The sequence below is a fragment of the Melanostigma gelatinosum genome (assembly GCF_949748355.1).
Source record: "Melanostigma gelatinosum genome assembly, chromosome: 3".
In the NCBI taxonomy this organism is placed as follows: Eukaryota; Metazoa; Chordata; class Actinopteri; order Perciformes; family Zoarcidae; genus Melanostigma; species Melanostigma gelatinosum.
In genome coordinates this window covers 15,448,104-15,469,117 of record NC_136636.1, presented here as the reverse complement: position 1 = coordinate 15,469,117, position 21,014 = coordinate 15,448,104, and the positions used below count along the sequence as shown (strand labels likewise).

The following is a 21,014-nucleotide window of genomic DNA, read 5'->3' as shown; positions in this document are numbered from 1 at the left end:
ACTGTATGCAATAAGTGGTTTTACTTTTTACTAATATTTTGGATGCGATTAGAAAGAACCCGCATGACAACTTCCAGCATTTCTCCTAGAAAGTACAGCCAACAGTAGAAAAAGGATGTTCTCACTTGCTCAGTGTTAGTGAGGTTAGTCTTACACACAGTGGTCACTTTACTGAAGGTGCACCTGTACAGCCTCTAATGCAATACAAGACTGCAGCTGTGCCATAAATTCAACTTTTTAATATCAAGGTCATTGCTCTAGTTTTGTTTAGCACTTTCATTTTGAAGCAAAACAGGACTACAAACTGCATTTCAACAATAAATGTACCTTGTAGCCTGGATTTTGCACTAGACAAATCAGAATTGAAATGAGTTTCTCATGCATCTCTACACCGAATACAGTCCAGTCCAATAACAGTAGATGAATCAACACATTTCTAACTGCGTAAATAACCATACGTTTTGCAAAGGCAGAATTTATGGCAGAGCTGTTTGTATTTGATTGCACATGTGTAACTAATGTGGTGGCCACTGACTGTGTACATATTCATTATAGGAAATATGAAACCATTTAAAACACTTAAGCAACTTGTGTTTCATGGACTTTTATTTATTAATTCTATTTGTGCTTTTTATAACTTAATAGCACACAAACAAACTGAATCCCAACCACCCTCAAACAATTGACAATGTGAGTAGTGCTGCCACCCCCCCACCCCCCAGTGACAGGTTGATAGGAGGATACACTTTAAGGAAGGAAAAAAAAACCCCACAAAGAAAGGCACAACCAGCGGTGGCTGCATCCCCCGGAGTAGTCTTGAAATGTTCCAGCCAATCACATCTACAGAAAAGGGCCACTGCACCCATGCCACAAAAAGCGTACGAGTACACACTGAAGTTACTCAACAATTCAATATTTCTCACCAGCAGCAGCCCTTTCTTAGAGCAGTTCTGCAAGGGAAAGTAAATGTGGACAAGACAAAGGAATGCTACCAGCTCTTGGGGACTTTGTCTTGCAGTTTTTAGTTGAACTGCAGGATCGTTTCACCTTCCCCATTCCAAGAAAAAGAAAAAAATAGCTATATACAGGGAGAATACGATTCTTTCCCATGGTCTGTACAATTGGGCCTATACATTATTTACTGCGCAGAGCCTAATACAAAAAAATATAATAATAATTCACTCAGTCACAAAACATTGCCATCATTCGTCTTCCCTTTTCTGCTGAGAAGCCTCTTCAAAAAACAGTGACTTCAAGGTTGAAGACAAAGCATGGCAAGGTTAGACTGTCCAGGTCTGTGCACCGTCTTTCAAATTAAAGTTCACATTTGTATGGTAACGAGGAGGTGGCGAACGGGCAAAAAAAGGAAAAAAAATATCTTGCTTCCAGCAGTGTTTTTTCATTTTCTTATGGCCGGAACTCCAATTCATCGACACTTATGACTTTGGCCGGCATGGAGGGTAGTGGCTGTTCTAGCACGTCCGATCCAAACCACTTGGCGAGGCCTGGAGGGTTGGGGCCCCCGTGTTGCTGGGAGCCATTTGTCCGGTGAGGGCCATGGCTCTGTGAGACACCTTGATGCACTGATGAGACAAAAGGACAGTTTAATCAAGAGCTGAGAAACAACTTTGTTGTCCCAATGGACCTTACTTATTCCTGCTCTCATTGATCCTACCTAGACTTAAACGGGAAATCCTTTTATTTTAGGTTATTCTTTGTGGCAGTAAGCAGTAATCAACATCTTTGAGAGGATGTAATGCTTTCACTAGCACATGCCGAGTAGTAATATTTGACTTCCACTCACTTGGTCTCTGTTGCTGAAGTTGCTGCTGCATTACTGCTAACTGCATTTGAGTATTGGCTCTAGGAGGTAGAAGTGGATGCCCTGTTGCACTTAGAGGGTACAGCTGCTGTCCAAGCAGGGCAGGAGGCAAGCCTTGAAGTTGGGCAAGGTCGACGTGTGTTGGAAATATACCTGGTGGGTACAAGTAAGACTTCCATCAGAGATTATCACGGTCAAAGTTTTAACATCAGGTCAATTCACAGTTAAATAAAAGTTATAAAAAGATGAGAAAAAAAACTACCACTAACCTGCCTGCACAAGAGCAGGGCCTAGTTGCTGGGGCTGGATACCCTGCGCCAGCATTCGTTGAACCACATTAGGGTGGAGCTGGGGAGGAGGGCGCACCATAGGGACATGTGATAGCAGCGGTACGGGATAGATGGGACGAGGGAAAGAGGCGGGTCCTGGAGGTGCCATGGTGGGCATATGGTGTCCAGCAGAGCCAGGCCTGAGACGCTCATGGTTCTGGCTTGGCAAGGTCTGTGAACCAGCCTTTAGTCCTCCGGACTGGGCAGCACTACCATCCATCACCTCCAGGTATAGATTTGGGGAGCTGCCGTCTGTAATCGCATAACCCAAATCGCAATGTTACAGTGTTGAAAACACACGTACTGATCCTCAAATCAGGAAGTTATGGGTAAAGTAATGCTTTGTACCATCTCGAGTGTGTCCTGCTGCCTCTTCCTTCATCTCTGAACGACTTGATTGTTCATCTCTGCTTTTCTCTTTTGTTGCATACATTTTGCGAATCACAGATGTAGGTGTAAACGACGGGGACAACTGTAGTTAACAAAAAAAAAGAAGAAAAAAAAAAGTATACCAGCAATACCAAAAAGTGTTTAGAGATTACAGACAAAAGTGCAACTTGACAGGACAAGTGTGAACAATGACAGCTGGGTGGATAAAGTTCTTGCTCACCATGCTGGTGACAGCATTGCCTGGAGAGTGTCTTTCAGCAGCCTGAGGGCCTGGACCAGGGGAGCAATTAACACGCTGCAGTCTGTGGATCACAAGCAAATCAGCCGGCCGCAACTAGAACATGCTAAACAATCCTCGTTACCGGGTTCAGTGGATACATTCACGACACCGATGTATGCCAATACGTGGAAAAATATGTTACATGATTGTTCAGAGATTTATATTTACTCTATATATATTTATATAGAGCAGAACGACCAAAGTAAAGTTGTAAGCAGCGCCTCTATAACATGTATTACACTAAGCTGTCATTTTCCAGTTGCTAAAATGAACAAGCCAGACACGTAGCTCAAGTTAAATGTGTCCTTGATACATTGAGACAACATTCAACTCATTATTTCACCATGATAAGATACTGTGAAGTATCCAAATACCTTTTAAAAAAAACGAACCTATTTCGAAAGGATTTGTCCAGTGGTGGCTTGTAGCCAGACTGGAATGAGTGATGGGCATGTAGAGCAAGGTCTTGTTGAAATGCCAGAGCTTCCAGGTCTGCATGACTCACAGGCATCGAGAGCAGCCTCATCTGGTCAAACAAAATACACACTTAAATACATATACCATATAATAAAGCTAAATATATGCTTTCATAAATCAGCCAGTCGTTGTGACTTATCGGTTTCACTGAAAATGTACAACACAATATTGTAAACTGAGCCATTATGTGTATTTTATAAAATAAAATAAGGTTAGTCTTCTAGTAAATGTCAATTTACATAAAGACAATTGATTGTGTGTAAAATATCTTTTCAGTCATCAAACAATAAAGCTATTATTTAGGTTACCTGTTGCTGTGCAGCAGATCCAGGGCTGATAGACCTGTGCACATCAAACTGTTCTGGCAGCATGGGCTGATGACTAACAGGAAAACCTTGAGCAAAGAGGGAGAAACAACCTTCATATCATCCAGCTCAACAAACACCATCGACTTATAAAGACATTTGAACTGAAGATATTTGCTGCTGAAATGACTACAGCGCTCTTTAATTGCAGTCAGATACCCGTAAACTGACTTGACATTTGGTCATGCTGAAAACTACAAAACATTTTTAAAATTAATTTTCTGTTCAATGTTGAGCTTTCACTACATTTTTATCTCCAGTGGAACATGGCCTCTGAGATTTCTTCCACTCCTACATTCCTGTTGTACGTCTCACAGACGGGGTGACCGGCGTATGATCAAAGCTGTAATAACCTCAACAATCATCAGCATTAATACATTGTTAGAGGCAGCACTGAGGAAACATTTCATGAAAAATAATATTTGGGATCCCACAAGAGTCCAAATCCTTGTGGGGTCATTTCATGAATTCTGAGTAAAGCCTATTGATGGAGAGAAAGTCGATGCATACAGTACGCGTTCTTTTACATTCCAAGGTAAGGTTTACACGTCTTTGCTGCAACATGTCACTTTTCTAATTAAATTACCTGCTGAAGGATGCATCCGACTGTTGAAGTAGTCTGGTGAGGGGGCCCTCTGTGGAAAGAGAGGGGGGGACGGGCCCTTGTGTAGTCGGCCATGTAGAGGGGCGGAGTTTGTTGGACCCTCAGATTGGGCCAAGAGATTACCAAGTAGTGTAGGAGAGCCACTACGAGCAGGACCTCCCAAGAGCTCCTACAATATAAACATGCAGATACATTTCCAAAGATGTCACAATTCCCTTTATCGTTATTAGTCTGCCAGTTCAGATTTAAATATAGATGCAACTCTGGCATCATAATGATTGTGCCACAAATTAATAAGCACCTGCTGTGAAAATAATACATTTCACTTTCCCTCTGAACTTCAGTTCACGCTCTCCATCTGTATGACGCACCACATAATCATAGAACCAGAGGCCCGTAGTAAGATGGGACTGAATACACTCCTAGACTAAACATCTGTCAGCATTAGCCTGAGAGGAAAGTCAACATACACACCTGAAATATGTTCTTCTGCTGCTGATGAGGCACCCGAGTTTCACGCATCGTCACCACAGCTGGGTCTGAAGGTTGCTGCATTGTACGGGGAGAGACAATATGTGGCCGGTGCAATGCAATCAAAGACAACCATGCCCCTGTAAAAACCCATCTCAGTGAACAATGTAGAGTGTGGGAGACATTTTGAAGTGTGTCAAAACTAAATTGGCATAGAAACTAGTATCAAGTATCAGTGAACTCCATGAATATTTGGACATGCATCTTATACAGACTTTGGTGGAACCTCTTCAAACTGCACCACTGAAAGCCAACTGAGATGGATTTGTACACGAGTCACAACCAAAGTGTCCCTCATGCAAGTCAGGTATGCCTTTGTGTACTGTTAATGAGCATTCACACAATAACTGAGACAACCTTGTTCTTGTCTCAGTACAAAAATTAATTCAGAAAGTGAGTGACTTGCATAAAAAAGGGCACTTGCATATTTCATACATCACAAAAAAACAACCTACAAAACATTTAAACAAATTTATGCCCATCACTTTGTTTGTCTATGAAATTTTCAAATAGTGGGTTGTCTAGGTTGCATGCAGCATCACACTGGGATGGAGCTGCATTGAAACATGCACATCATGTTTCCTTATCCAGTAAACACCTGTGACACAATATAGATCAAGAAATACTTACACTGTTTGTGGTGGTTTTGTAGTGAGTCGGCAGAGTTCCACTTGCCTTCATGCTGTTGACTAGTTTATTAAAGGCCGACATATCCGTGTCACGGAAGTGTGGACGGACGCTGGAGCCACCAGTCAAAGCTTCCTCCAAATGTTGAGCCATGAAGGGCGTGCCATTCCCTCTTTGAGGAGGCGGCACTTTTCGCACCTGTGGTTCTGAGCCCAGCTTCATCCCCTTCATTCCTCCCTCCACCTCCTCCAGCGAGAGCACCGCGCCACAGTTAGCTGTGGACAGATGGATACCATTCAACTTCATCTAGTACACTATAAAACTAAAACAAGTTAGTGCTGTAGAAGTAAATGGAAATGCTGACACAATATAATGGGACACTGACTGCATACTTAGACCTTTAGGGCTGCAGTGGTTTGTTATTACAGGTGTGCATTATATTATTTTTTTAATGTAGTGTTAATGTTGGTCTGATCATCAATTTTCATAACGTACTATAATCAGCATGTACTGCTACTACAGATCTTAAAGCGTATTCATATTGCCTAACAGTACATGGACAAAGATTCCAGTGGACAGTATATTCCCAGGTAAAGTTGCGTGATGGTATAATTGTTATCGTGAGCCGGCACTCACTGCTTTCCCGTAGCCGAGCTTTGTTGACAGACAGGGTGGAAAGAAGAGGCTTCAGGTCTATTTTGGCCTTGTGCAGCAGCTCCAGGATGTCCACCTTCTCCTTGCACTCTGATGACTGAATAGGTGTGAAGTATGAGGCAGGGCCTTGGCTCGAGGACGTGCCGCGTGGCTCAAACCCTTCAGAGGAGCAAAACGGTCAAAGATTTAGTACATCGTGTTTGGGGGAATGTACATTACAAAGCAAAAATGTAGCAGGCTAGTAATCAAATAGCACTGGAGTGATATGGTAAAGCAGCAGTTTGGTGTTGACAAAGTTTAAAGCCTCATTTTTAAAAACAAGACACACCCCAAGGTCAAGATTTGAATGCCACACCCCCAGATCGAGGGTCAGTCAAGATTGGCTAGAAAATATGCCTGAATGTTGTATTCGCCTTTAACCTCCGCTTCAACAAGAGAACAAATGGGATCGTTCAGTGAAGCAAATGTCCTTAATCTGTAGGAGTGAGCGAAGATACATCGAAAATGAAAAAATTATCTTTTAAGAGTCTGAATTGATCACAAATGAAAGATCAGATATTGCATTTGAATTAGAAAATTGACATTTAAAAAATACAGTGTCTGTCTGTCTCCCACACAGAATGCACTGCATGATAGGAGTCCCAAAACGTCACTTTCATTGATTGAAAATGAAATGCAACGTTAGAGATCAAGCTGAATGAGGAATAATTAAAAACGAGAACTGTCCTGACAGCATGCGCTACATTACATCATGTAAACAAACAAAGTACGGTACTCGTCAGCTGTAGGCTCCAGCTTGGACTTGAGACAAGCTGGCGTTGTACTTGGCATCTTCCTACATTTGTTCTGTTTTTTTTGACAGAAAAATATTTCATACTGTGATATTTACCAGTTTTAAAGTGATATTTTGTGTACAATTTCTTTTTGAAATTGGCATTTTCTTTTAAGAAATACAAGGCCTTCCAATTTTATTCATGTAATCATTATTATTTCATACAACTTGAATTTGTTATTCTTCAAGTGACCATGCATATTAAAACTTTTTTAGTAAAATGTTTTATTTGAGTAAGTTTAGCATGAATAAATGTTACCTTTTGCTTTTGAGTGTTTACATTTTGCAATCTGTTGATATGACTTTTCCAAATATGAAAAAAATCCCATACGTACAAAGAAGTGTTTTGAATCAAGAAATCGAAAGATGTTGAAAGTTTCACAGCCCAACAATCTGGATCCTTCTCAATACAAAAACCTTCTGAAACCAAACATGAAGGTTATCCTAATACTTCATAAACCTCACTTTAAAAGCCACTTATCGTGACGTTTTCATGTGAACACAGCTTCACCAAAGAGTGTCTGGTTTTAGGCTATGGAGTTACATTAAACTCAGTTAGGGAATCAAATTATTACCTGCAAGTTTTTCCAGCTCCTCATGCGGAGTGGAACGTAGACTGCTGGAGCGGCTGCCTGAAGGGCTCAGGTTACTGGAGAACCACTGACTGAAGCGACTAGCCAATACGGGGCCCTCCCCCAAAACGTCCTCGATCATCTGCAAGACAGAAAACGGAGCCTGTGAAACAGAGTGAGAAACAAAAATAACAGCAGGCCGAAAGGTACATGGACAAAAACTGGCACTTACGTTTAGGGTGTTTTCCCCTCGATTTAGCACAAAATGTGCTAGAAGACTGTTGATTCAATGCCTCAAACCAGTCTGTACACCACTTTATTTAGTTCACCAATTAAGTATAATATACCGGTAGCTATAATGATGGGCATACATTTTGATTGTTGATACCGTTTGAACCTATCTTTAACTCCATGCAGTATTTCGTTGAATACTTGGAAAGCGCACCATTCAGTGATAATCCCCACCAGCAGCAGAGATATTGTGCCGACACAGTATCTGCAAACTTAATACTTGGCTTCAAAAAGGCTTCTTTATTTTACGTCAATAGAAATGATGAGCAAATTATGTAATCTTTCAGGTCACTCTTGTCTCTAAATTGTTGTTATTGTATAAATACATGATGGAAATGTCCAGCGAGTTTGTTTGAGGGGGAGGGGCAAACACTTGAAAACCTCGACTGTTAAAAGTTGATCCTGATTAGAAGACTATGTCAGGAAACAGGACTTTTAGAAGCCATCCAATTTGTGACATTCACACTTTTAAAAAACACCAACAAAACCACACAGTGCACCCCAAAACTTACAGAGGCCAGTCCTGGCATGGTCTTCTCCAGGTTGAAGAATTCATTGAAGTCAAAGTCTCCGGTTGTCTGCTCAGGCAGAACATCCGGGTGGGGAACCTCCTGATCAGCAGTAGACTGCAAACCTGCATCTCGCTCAACTGCCTGTCCACCATTACATTCCACTCCTGCACAACAACAACAAATCATAAGTATTCCCAAATGTGACAGCAGCAATACGATAGCTATCAAAACAATACCAGGCAGTTAACAGATTATACAAACAGTATGAAAAAGTTAAACTGTATTAGGCTTCGACATGCCTTCTCTTATGGACTCGGCCCGCTTCCTTGAGCGCTTGGAACGGCGCCTATCATCCTCCAGGATTTTATCGTCAAATCCAATGAGCTCAATTGTCTCCGACTGGCTGGTGGGACCGGCTGAGAACCACTCCGGCTCCTCCTCTGCATAAGAGTCATTCCTTCTCCTTTCACTAAACACCCGTTTGTCACCAAAGTCCCTCTGCAAATACAAGACGACATAATATCACCGTGTGAAATGAAAAAAATTACTTGCAAATAATTGATTCAATGAATGGGAACATTCTTGCAATAAACTTTGTACAGAGAAAGCACACCGATTAAGAGAGCCTCTTATGTCCAAGCAGCATGTTGCTCATTCTACTAAGTAGAACGTAAATGTTTGCTGTTACACAATTTCAAAGTTTGAGGCTTTTTTCTTCACATATACATCTCTTATCATTAGCTTCATAATCTTTACAGGGGGTTTATGAAACAAAATACAGGACATATTTTGCAAAACATTGCCAACCTCAACGTACTGAATGCCTCACTGTGCAAACACTATCGGGAAATACATTATGGATGGACTGAAAGCAATGAACACCAACCCTGAATCTTTTATCCTTAAAGTCTCTCTCACGTTCCCTCTCTTTCTCCACACGGGGCTCTCTCTCAAAGGCTCGGGCAGCAATTATGCGGCCACTGCCGATCCTGCGTGCCCCTCCTAGACGAAGACTCTCATTCTCCTTATTTTCTAGGGGGCTAATTGGGCGACGGGCGTGGGGTGCAAGTGCAGCGTTGCCTTGACATCCACCTCCGAAGCTGCGTCGCTGCGGGCTTAGTACGACATCCAGATCATCCTCCTTTAACCGCTCTCGAGGATCTGAATACAGCGCAGCAAACAAGCTTGGCTTTAGATATTTAACACCAACGGTCACATCATAACCAAACCAATAATCCAAAGAAAGCCTAGCTTAAAGAATATCTTCCAATTTTCTCACAAGAAATATTATTTTCTGCCTCATTTATGTTGTCTTACCAACACAATACCATGTTGCTCAAATATTCAGGAGTTGAGCATTACAAATACAGAAACCTGTTCTGGATAAGAATTATATTCATCACAACACCTCAGACATAAACGTCCAGCTACAGAGAGTAAGATCATTTTATGACCTACATTTTGGTTTAAATCTTAATCTTTAGATTTCTGGCTTCGGGTCATTTACCTGGAATCCTCCGTTTCAAAGGAACTCTGTCATCCACATGGTCCTTTTTAAAACCTTCCACTGGAGAGTTACGCCCTGAAGTGGGATACAGTGAGGCGTGCCACTTCTCAGGGTCCCAGACACCATCACTGTATCAAAACACCATTGGACACAATTAAAGCACACACTCAACCAGCTGACCAAAACAAGACAATTCACTAAAATGATTCACAAAAAAGAAATCTCACCTGAGTAACAGATAATTTACATGTTTCATATAAAAAGGCTAATACAGGGAACAGCTTATACGTCTAATATTATATAGTTTCTTTGTTTCTGGACATTAGAAAGAGCAATTATAATACAATCCCACAAAAGCACTTAGTAACAGTTCGCATGGCCAACATAATCTACAACCAATTACAACAGTGGATTCAAACCTTTATTCTGTTAGGCAAGAAGAGGAATGCTACTTTCTATCATACCAGATATTTAACGATATTAATCAGTCATCCATGTCTAAAATAAAAACATGATCTGCAGGATCGACAATAATTTAAGCAGAAAACACTGTTATGGATTAGGTGAGGGACTAATCTTCTGAAGCAAAAGTTTCCTTGATTTAGACACTGCCTCTAGAATGTACAAACTATAATAAAATAATACAAATGATCTGCAAACCAAACACTTTTTTACTCTCAAGCAGACATTAAACGCCACCTAACATCAGAACCCATCTTTGACTAGCCACTTGTCAGTGTTATGTCAATAGTTCCTCTAGGATTTGAAATGGGTTGCTCTGTTCAAGACTGAAATAAATGTGACTAAATAAGAGCAGATCCGAAGTCCTCCCAAATTTACATTTTTATCAATTTGAGTTATAAAATTGTTTGAGGTTGTGAGTAAAATACTTCATGACATCATAATCCCAGTTGTTCAAAGTAAGTTTTATATAAAAACATTTGATCCTACACACTTCCAGCGGCACATATCAGACAAAGCCTCGCTTGATGCATACTTTGATCTCTATACTGAAACGTGGTCTAACTTCAGAGGCATGCAGGGACATGTGCTTTGTTTTCCATACTGAACTCTAGCATCTGTGAAATTGAATCACCGTTTTTAATAGGGGTTTTCCCCCCAAGAAAAACCACCACATCCTATAATGGAATCTTAATCATTTATTGGCCCAAAATTACCAAAATGATCAATTAACGCTCATCAAAAACACCTTCCAGCAGGCTCTTTTACAACAGCCAATGAAAGCAAATATTGTTGATTGTATGATTTATGTGAACACATAACTATGACCAAAGCAGACGCCTAACTAAGTCAGTTACTGTCAAAGAGAAGTAAGAAAGTTGTCATTTTTCAATGATGCCCATCTAAACTGTCACATTCCACAAAGTTTGCTATATACGATCAGATTATCATGTGGATTGTGTATGATGTGGATAACAGCCAAGGAAACTCATTCTTACCTGTCATATTTATCAGAAAGACATTCTGGCCTTTCATTTGAGACTGGCAGTTCTTTTATTTCCAGAAGCTCCTCCTGTATAATAATTGATGATCAGAATCAGTTTATAATGACTGTGGTTGTTGTTATCCACTCACACAAACGGGTACATTGCAAACAATAATATAATAGTGCAACGGTGCCGTGTAAATATGCTAGAATTAATATATAATGATGAAAGTAAAAGGTTGCTTTATATACAATGCTGTGAGTGGATATGTATAGTATAAGCATTTCAGTTTACAGTATATTCAGTAAAACTAATAGTTTGTGTGCATACAGAAGAACGCTATATGGCCTCTATATTACATCTTTGGTATTTCTCATCACCTTGGTGTATCTGTAAGGAGCTGTGGGTGCTGGCTGGTTAACTTGGTCCACAGCAGCATCTCCATCACTGGTCTTCTGCTCGACACAATCATCGTTCTCCATGACTGCTCTCTCAGACGAACAAACCGCGTCCAGCCCAACAGTTGATTTGTTCCTGTTGGAAACATATTGAACGTTTTTAAGTTAATCATGCAGCTCCATTGAGTTCATTTACAACGGTCTGGACAATATAGTCTTATTGATCAACTTAGCACTTTAATTGCTTATTGGTGTTATTTTAAACTTCTTTGGAAACAATAGATAAGAAAAGAAACCTGGCTACATACATGAACATACAGTCAAAAATGATAAACATATGATCAATAAACTTCACCTAACGTCAGGCTAACTTAGCAAACGCTGCTAGCCAATTAGCAAGTTAATTGACAACAGCCATAGAACGCTGACATGGGACGTGACACGTCAATTACCATCATTTACCTAGCCGTTGCGTTAATTGACAAATTGCTTGTAAAGTTAGTATCTGGACAGTGAACGAAGGCGTTAATGAATACATCTCGAGCCAGTAACGTTAGAGACCGTTGGTACATTATGTTGTTACGGTTAAAATGAAGCATATCTTAACTGTTTCAGGAAAATATACGCCAACAATTACCCCAGATATTGGTTAGCTAAACTAGCGTACAACACAGTTAGAGTTAACTCTGAACATCATCCAGGGTATCTTGCGTAAAAATTGTACAAACTGTTGGCCAACAAAATAAGTAGGTTTAGAAAAACACAAACTACCAACTTACTGTTTAAATGCTGCGTGGAATACTGGTTGCTCACGGCCGAGCAGCGGCAGTTTACGTTAGTTAGCTAGCTAGCTAACGTAGCACTTTTAGCTAGCTAGCTAACTAGCTGGGGAATTGGGGATAATGCCCACCCAGCGAGTGCCAAAATCTTAAACTGGTTGAGTTGTTGCAGTGGTATCAGCAAACACACACACTATACTGGGGTAACTAAACAAAATAACGAGTCCAGGTAACAAATGAATTCACACGGTGACTGTGTAATCTCAAATCATTGTCTGCTCTTTCTCTGTTTTCTAAGTCGTAGCAGCAATTTTCCTCTGATCACCGCTTTAAGAAGGTCCTAGGAAAGATTACATTGTGCCCATTGCGCCTGTGTATAATTGTATATAATCTGGTGTGCGTTGGCCGTGTTGTATTCTCATATTTAAATCATAATACAGGAATTACGTCTTGCTAGTAAGATATTTGTTGTGCAGCTATGTGTAGTAGAACATCTGACTTGATTTGTAGGGGTTGAATTTACACTCAATTTAGAATATTCAGAAGGCAATAGTTGGGCACCTATTCATTAGCTTGGGGTTTGCCCGATTTGACCCTCAATCATAGCCGTCTACCGGTGCTTCGTGTGAAAATGTAAGACCCCGCCCGCACGGGCTGTCTAGGGCTGACATTGCGCGCAGCCGTTCCCCTGGAAGGACCTCGGGTGCGTTCCAGACCTCCTCTTAGCAGTAGTGGTCACCACAACAAAGCGAGAATAAATATGTCACAATGAAACACCTTGTATTAAAAATTAGGCTTTATAACATTCGAATCAGCTCCAGCTTTAGGAGATTATTTAACAGTGTACAAATGCAAGAGAGACACATTTAACGTCCACGACCGGAACTCAGCGCAGCATTTTGAAAACGTTACATTTTGCCTTTGACGACTGTATGTCTGGAACATACCCTACTACAGTCACGTGACGAGGAAAAATAAACGCGTTGCACTTAGTTAGCTACCCAAACAAATTGTCCACATTGATGAAGGGTGTTAATTATGTTTTATACTTAATACTGCGGTAAAGTTTTGGTGTTCATGTTTACATTAGATGTGATGTTGTGGTTTTACCGCTCTGTACTCTAGTGGTCTGGTGTAATATAATGCAAAGTAACGCCAGAAAGCCAGATCCAGTAAGACCACGTCTAAGCAGTGTCAGTTCTGGTGGTGAAAGAAAACAAGTGCGCAAAGTTCACACAAGAATGGTCCCGTACAGAGTTGGATACAGCTGGAAGAAAGATGGAAGACTCAAGGAGCTGAGAATAAGGTACCGCCGAGACACTTGAATTACTGTATTATCACTCTTATCTTGTCATTGATAACTTTAACAAACTGTTTCAACCACTTAAGGCACTTGGCAAGAAAGTTCCTGAAGATATGGATGCAGAACACCTTTGGCCGAATTCTTCCTCATAAAGCCAAGTAACATGTTAAACTAATTTCTGCAAAGTGGGGTCATTCAAATAAGAAATAATTCAATCTTTAAAGCTAGGATCAAAGTCTGTTTCCCACTTTCAAATGTGCTATCTGACCCTGAGTTACCTAATCCAAGGGAATATTACATGTCGCAGGTCCCACTACAACACCGTGGTCTTGAGACAAGCCTTTGCAGGATGGAGAGACGAGTGGTGGACGTCCAGGAGGGAGTGGAGTCTCACAATGCGGGCAGAGTGTCACTACAGGTGCATGAAACAGTCCTGTAACTCAGTCAGCTGTTCACAGACAGTGGTTGTTTCTTCTAATTATGTGTTTTGTGTTTCAGGTATTATCTGTATAACTTGGTATTCCATAGCTGGCGAACATTTATGTCACTGCAGAGGGAAAAGAAGCGCAAAGTCCAAACTGCACAATCATTTGGTATGATTTTTGAACACATAGTATATCTAATCACAAAGCCTGATGTTGTGTTAGATATCACAAGCAGCTGTTTTGTTATAATTATTTCCTTAATAGCTGACGGGCATCGGATGCGTCTGGTTTGGGAACGATGGGAGGTTTTCACAGAAATGAGGCGGATGAAGAATAGAATGCTTGAATCGACCCTTGAGCAGAACAGACTTGCGACCCTACAGTAAGATCATTCATTGTATTTACAAATCAGACACGTATAATGCTTAGTGGATTATCGGTTTTTAATGTTTATTTCACCTGCGCAGTTCAGCGTGGAGATCATGGCGGACTCGGCTGCAGCAGCATCAAGATCATCACACTTTAGAGGATCAAGCCCTGAAACAGAGGGCGCTCACTTTACAGAGCAGAGTAAAGACATAATCCAACACACACACACACACACATCACCCATATGCTGTCAACACTATGTGTGATGAATGCTGATCTCCTTCCTTTGCGCTCTGCGTGGCGATTTGTGAATGTCTATATTTTTTTTTTGTCAAAGACTTGGTTTCTGTGGAAAGAAATGCACACAGCTGCCTGTTGCCAGAAAGAGAAAGAATCCAAAGCTGCGCTTCACTTCATCCTCAGACTGAAAAGAAAATCATTGCATCGTTGGAAAAGTTATGTGTCTTCCCTCCAAACCAAGAAAAAGTCACACGGTTGTTGTAAACTACCTGTCTTTCTTCCTTTAATATAAACCAAATGCTCATCAATACTATACTTTTCTTGTTCTCATTTTTAAGCCTGATTACTCCATTTTCTTTTATAATTCCTAATTTTTTTTAGCTGTGGCTCAGCGAGCCTGCGATCTCCGCCTGGTGATGATGTGTTGGAGTCAATGGAGCAGTGCTTTGCATCGTAAACGGTGCGAGGAAGACCGGTTGCAAGCTGCAGGGCATTTGGCCATAAGGATCACCCAGTGCAGAGCACTGGAGCGCTGGAAAGCTTGTATCCTTAGCCAAACACAAGATAAACACACCTTTCATTTTCAACCAACAACAGCATCAAACGTAGTTCAGTGAGGGATCGTTTGGGCTTGTAAAAAATCAGAACAGCTGTTTGATTCTTGAGCTCGTCAGTAGATGTGACGTTGTCCAGAGAAGAAGCTGAAAGAAACAGGATTGCAAGTCAGAGTCATCATCGTCATCTGCTGGTAAGATGAAGAGCAAATTAAGCGTATGAGTAGAGATTGCGATCATTCAATGTATTGATCACTGTGTGTTGTCTTGTTGCAGCGTGCTGGACTGCAGGGACTTTCTCTTAACGTCATCAGGAACAAAACACACCGACTGAACAACAACATGGCTGTCCAACATTATCATCAAACCGTAATTGATGAGCGCTCTATGATTATAATAATACAGAGTCGAAACATACATCACTTTACGTTTCTAAAAATGTCCCTTTTGTTTTTTCCGTAGATGGCGTGTAACTATTGGAAGCTGTGGCAGGACCGTTTGGAGGAGGCTGAAGACGAGGCTTTTCAACCCCTGAAAGAAATGGTGCTGACGATCCACAGGTGCTTTTATTTACATTTGTCGTTGCTTTATGTTGGAGCATCCGAGCTAAGAGGATGTTGCATATTTCGTACAAAGTGTTTCCTGTTTGCATGATTTTTATATAATTTTGGACTTGTTGTCTTTCCAGCACATCTCTGTTGAGCAGATGTTTTCACCACTGGAGAGATAAACTCGCTGAACAGCGACACATGCAGGTATGTGTTTAGATCCAACACATGAGAAATACTTATAGAGCAGAGATCAGGACATAACTTATAAAAGTTAATTCATTTATTCAAAATGTCGGTGAAATATAAGTGATGATATGTGACCTTAACTCCGACATATAGTTTAATTACAAACTCAAAAATCGGATGTTCCAACTCAGGGAGCAATCAAAAATACGTCAAAACAAAACGGGGTTGAATAGAATAGCTGTAAAAAATCACATAAAATCACACAAGCGGTAACAAAAGTGTCAAGAGGAGCGGCTGCCAGCGTGCGCCAGCGTACCCTCACGTACCTCACCCTTTCGTCTGTGTGTGTGTGTGTGTGTTAATGGCTCTTATGTGTTCGGTCAGTTTGTTCAGTGGCAGAGAGTGAAGAAAAGCAAACAGATGCAGCGTTACCATGAAGTTAAACTCCTCAAACACACGTTTGTGGCCTGGAAGGTACCCGAGCGTCTGAAATCACGTGATTTCTTCTTGAGGTTGAAGATAAAGCTGATGCACTGTCGCCTGCTGCATTCACAGAAACACCACCTACAGATGTGTCAGATCTACGGTCACGTAGAGGAACGTTACTGGCAGCATCAACAGATATTTCTCAGGTATTGAACACATATTCTCACGTTTATTCCTTTACAAGGTCTGACGTCTGCTCCCATTTCCTCCATCTAAATGATTCATGTCGGCTTTACCGCAATGCTATCTCTTCAGGAAGGTCCTGTGTGTTTGGAGGGAGAACGCAGTGCTGCGGACAGCAGTCAGGCTCACAGAGCAGCGAGCACAGAATCACTTCGAGCACCGCCTTCGACTTAAGGTTATAAAGCGTATGAAAAGCTGTCGTAGCTGTTCCTTTGTGGGAACTTTTGCTTATTGCTGTCTTTGCACTGATTCTGTCCAGGTGTTTGTTGCTTGGAGAGAAGCAACAGCATGTGCAGCTCCAAAGCGACACCAGCAGGGGGAAGCAGTCAACAAGGCTCAGAGGTCCATGAATCAAGGTAACAACACATGCAGTTTGATTTCAAGACCTTTGTCATTTTATTTTCGATTTCAGATCCACTTTTTTTCCATGAATGTCGCTTATTATTAGGTTATGTATTTTACCCTTTTACATTTATTTTAAAGCATTTGGAAGTTGAATGCAAACTGATTTTCTCTTACTCTTATTGCTGACAGCTGACTTTTAAAGATGACACACAAAACAACACAGTCTGTGATGAAGAGACACCCTCACACAAGGAAAATCCGAATGATACAGACACAGAAACAAAACAGTTTATTGCAAATTAAGTTCAAAACTTTAAGATTTTTAAATGTTCATTACAAGAAAACTTCTTCTTTTCAAAACGAATCCCTTCTAAAATGTTTTTTTTGTGTCTCCGAAAAATGTGAGCCATCGTCTTCTACTTTTGTCTGTTGTATCAATGTTTTCATAGTATTACACCTCAGATTTGGCAACTACCGGTATTAAGTTGTTGTGTCAGGATACTGTTAACATTAGGCACATGTACCTTGTTCAGGTACAGGTTTTTAGATTGATGTTTTCTGTGTTTAGTGCGGCTCTTGCGGTCTTTCAGATAATGGAGGAAGCAGACCAGGGAGGCTCGGAGAGAGAGGATGTGCATGGAAAAAGCCAGGCAGCACCAGGACTCCACGCTCCTTTGGAAAGCACTGCAAGCCTGGAAAAACCATCACAACCAATTACAGAAAAACAAGGTTGTGACTTTATTATCCCTGAGCTGTTATATAAAGCCAGACTGCAAACTTCCCGACATGAGTTTTTAAAAATCTGATTATTTTACAGGTAATGAAACGACAGGGAATCCTTTTGCTGAGATTAAAGATGTACCAGATGTACTTTGACCAGTGGAAAATGAAGGTTTGTTTCTTTTTCACACACTTTAGCCTCTTAACGCTTCACACATAAAGATGACTGTTCTCGTCATTAAGAACTCAGCCAGTAAAAACAGTTGTATTATGTTCTCTTCGGCTCTGGAGGAGCTTTTTAAAGTGTGTTTTTTTTTTTTAGCTTAACCAATACTAGTGACTAAAAGTCAGGATATCTCGTCCTCTACTCTTACTTTTTATTTAAAAAATTGTCTCTCACTTTATTGAAGTCTAAAATCGCTTCTGTACCCCTTTAAAAAAAAGATAATCTCAGCCAGATGTAGTTTTACTTGTATAATGTCTCTATATGGAGCAAGGTTAGACAGTCAGATCAATATCTGTGATGTGATATAGTGCAGTTAAACTGGCCGTGACTTTGGTTTCCTTCCCGCGAACAGCTGCAGCACAGACGGAGAGAAGCGAAGCAGACGGAGCGAGCGCTCTGGCACTGGTCCCTCACTCTTCAGGCCAAGGTAACCCTTGCCTGCACAGCCGTCTCTCACTGCAATATTGAGCACTGAATTGCTGAATTGGCGCTCACGCGGTCTTGATGCTGTGTCGTGAATTTGCTGCAGGTGTTGTATGGATGGAGGCTGCAGGTCACAGAGCAGCGCAGGAAACAAGAGCAGGCGGCCAGAGCTGCTCTGGTCTACAGAGACCAGCTGCTGAGGGAGGGCGTGACGTGCATCCTCACATATGCCGCTCGCATGAACGACCTCACAACGAGCCTAACGCAGCACAGCCCGGAGCAGGTTTGTTGCGTTTGTGTCACTTCAGGCGTAAAGTCATTGAATAATCATTGAGTATCATTTCATCAAGGCTGCCTGTGTTCCTGCAGAGGTCACGACATCTCCACAGAGTGGTGAAGCGCTGTGCGATGCGGTGGAAGCAGCGGGCGCTGTGTAAACCACGGAGAGAGCAAGAGGTCAAAGGGCAATCACCCAAGAAGAGCGTGACCTTCTGTTTGACTACGTGTGGATTGAAGAGTGTATCCCCATCTGACTCAGAGGAGCAGGAAGCTGAAGATGGAGTCCTGAGCAAGCTGTGAGTCTGAGCCCTTCACAGGCTGTGGATCTGTGTTCAACACTTGGACTCAGTCTAACAGAGATCTTTCATTGCTTTGCAGACAACTCAGCCGTGCGCCTCGACGTCAGCCACGACGCTGCGAGGAACTGTTTGAGTCTCCACTGAAAATACAGTGAAACAAAAAATCTCTACATTTCTTAAAACTGAACATGTATTTCAAGCTAGAAATGAGCTTTTATTTAAACACCGTGTTTGTCACTCAGCGGAAGGAGCTGACAAAAGCTTTTCCTTTTCTTTTTTTCAGCACCCAAAATCAGGCTGCCGTCACCAGCGCTGGAGCAGCTCCAAAACCCTCGCAGCTCGGTCGTCCTTCACAGGAAGGCCGTCGTACCGCGTCGCCCTGGCTCCATCCTCCATCCACACGTCAGAGCATCATCATATCTAACACGTCGCCCTCTGAACCGAACATGTCCACTGTGGACTCAACTCAGGAAACCCAAAACCAGGACGTTCTTTTACCCCCTTCTGCTTTCATGACCACTGTGACCAAAGATATGGTAATAGTCACCTCTTCGAATGCGTTCAAAGCTAAATTGAGTAACTTGACTTGGTTATAACGTCTGCTTTTATTTTTTTCACAAGTCGGATCCAACTTTAGGTCTGACCGGAGAACTGCTCAGTGTTCAGCTGGTCATGGTGACATACCAACAGGACAGGAAGCAGCTCCGGTATGAAATCTGCGACAGCAGTTTTTCCATTCCTCTCAGGTCCTTGAACACAGTTCACAGTGACTGATGTTTGATTGTGTGTGTCGACTCAGGGCATGGCGAAGACTAAAAGAGGTATTACAAAGCTGGCTACAGACCAGTGGAAAGGAAGAACAAATGGAAAAAGATGCTGTCTGTGAGGAGCTGAAGGAGGTAAGAAGATAAGATAAATCTGTCCTTGTGTTTTATTAAACTGGGAACAACACTTGCACTGCAGAATTTTGGTGCACTTTAGAGATGATACTGTATTAATGATATACTGTTCCTTAATTATTGCATCCCAAATCTCTAGAAACCATCAATGCTTGTGATGTGTGTTCCTTCAGCTTTCAGTGTTTAACCTCTTCTCACGACAACCAACCGTGACAAACAAATTAAAAAAGCAAATAAGAAGAAAAAAATAGTTTGACCAGATTGAAAATGAGCCAGAATCAATGCAGTTCATAATCAGAGGAAAAACATTTAACCTTACGAGTTTCTTTTGTTATGGAAAGAGATGGGCTTGTAAGGTGCTGATCATGAGGAAAGTTAATTCAAGGTGACTTTCCAAATCACTTCAACTTATCACTTACACTTTTCATGCATTCTTTTGGGTTTCCGTATGAACAATAAATCATCGTCTGTGAAAAAGCCAACAATCGGAGATCACATGAGGGGAAGCGGTGTGAAATCGCTGACACTCCAAGTTGTTTTGCTGGTGTCACAGCCGATGTTTTTCATGTTGACAGTTGGAGGAGCGCATCGACGGTCTCTCCGCTGACCTGGCAAAACGGAAACCAACAGTGCTGCTACATGCAAAGAGGATCCAGCATTTACGGACTGCCCTCCAGGCTTCAGGAGCTTTTTTCCTCCATCACAAATCAGAAGAGGCGGAAACAGATCGCTCTGTGTTTCCATGATCTGCTTAGATCACATTTCTTAAAATAACATTAACCTGACACCAGAATTGAATGAGGAAACTGTTCACCAGCTGATGCATGTTTCAGAATAAACATTTGTACTTCCACTGCACTCTTCTGATATCTTGATGTCCACATATTGCTTTGTATTCCTGTTGAATACCATATAAACTGTATTGACTGAGCAAAGCATTGTCGCCAAGTTCCTCACCGCAGCTTTTACTCCATTTACACTTAAAATCTGCGAAAACATTGGATAGGGCTCGTCCTTGTGACAGATGGTGCTAAATATTTCCATATGTGAAAAAAGTCACAGCTGTTTTCAGAGGAGCTGCCCTTGCACAATGGGCGGTCTATTTATC

The 21,014-nt window shown here is 41.5% G+C and overlaps 2 protein-coding genes across 3 annotated transcripts; one reads left to right on the top strand and one right to left on the bottom strand.

Annotated features, from left to right (window-relative positions):
- Positions 1 to 412: 412 nt before the first annotated feature.
- On the bottom strand, positions 413 to 12,699 carry eif4enif1 (eukaryotic translation initiation factor 4E nuclear import factor 1). Of its 2 annotated transcripts, none has more exons than XM_079265307.1 (19): positions 12,419 to 12,699; positions 11,622 to 11,775; positions 11,254 to 11,327; positions 9,794 to 9,921; positions 9,173 to 9,447; positions 8,586 to 8,784; positions 8,287 to 8,450; positions 7,487 to 7,646; positions 6,062 to 6,238; positions 5,429 to 5,700; positions 4,742 to 4,816; positions 4,250 to 4,436; positions 3,607 to 3,692; positions 3,214 to 3,347; positions 2,762 to 2,843; positions 2,500 to 2,623; positions 2,092 to 2,403; positions 1,805 to 1,975; positions 413 to 1,583 (listed from the first exon to the last, which is right to left on the bottom strand). In XM_079265307.1, exons 2-19 carry the CDS (start codon positions 11,721 to 11,723, stop codon positions 1,408 to 1,410), a joined length of 2,898 nt encoding a protein of 965 aa, XP_079121433.1. In that variant the 5' UTR covers positions 11,724 to 11,775; positions 12,419 to 12,699; the 3' UTR covers positions 413 to 1,407. The 2 variants fall into 2 exon arrangements, with proteins under 2 accessions (XP_079121433.1, XP_079121434.1); XM_079265308.1 differs by having other exon boundaries at positions 414 to 1,583; positions 7,487 to 7,625.
- A 713-nt stretch (positions 12,700 to 13,412) lies between these two features.
- On the top strand, positions 13,413 to 20,831 carry sfi1 (SFI1 centrin binding protein). The gene is given in 27 exon segments (XM_079265304.1): positions 13,413 to 13,724; positions 13,808 to 13,879; positions 14,029 to 14,139; positions 14,220 to 14,314; positions 14,411 to 14,528; positions 14,614 to 14,716; positions 14,853 to 15,009; positions 15,137 to 15,298; positions 15,433 to 15,503; positions 15,586 to 15,678; positions 15,772 to 15,869; positions 15,998 to 16,064; positions 16,431 to 16,520; positions 16,602 to 16,678; positions 16,788 to 16,890; positions 16,975 to 17,071; positions 17,629 to 17,651; positions 17,655 to 17,789; positions 17,878 to 17,952; positions 18,359 to 18,433; positions 18,536 to 18,712; positions 18,799 to 19,004; positions 19,087 to 19,158; positions 19,291 to 19,543; positions 19,629 to 19,714; positions 19,807 to 19,906; positions 20,482 to 20,831. Coding segments are annotated over 27 exon segments (3,051 nt in total). The 5' UTR covers positions 13,413 to 13,560; the 3' UTR covers positions 20,653 to 20,831.
- The last annotated feature ends 183 nt before the right edge of the window (positions 20,832 to 21,014 follow it).

Bases quoted from the DNA above. Each gene is read 5' to 3' on its own strand.
- eif4enif1 (XM_079265307.1), bottom strand. From the start codon at position 11,723: ATGGAGAACGATGATTGTGTCGAGCAGAAGACCAGTGATGGAGATGCT. The intron at 9,922-11,253 runs GTAAGAATGAGT...GTTTTGATACAG, and splicing joins CTTTCTGATAAATATGACAG to TGATGGTGTCTGGGACCCTG. The intron at 2,624-2,761 runs GTGAGCAAGAAC...TGTTAACTACAG, and splicing joins GCAATGCTGTCACCAGCATG to TTGTCCCCGTCGTTTACACC.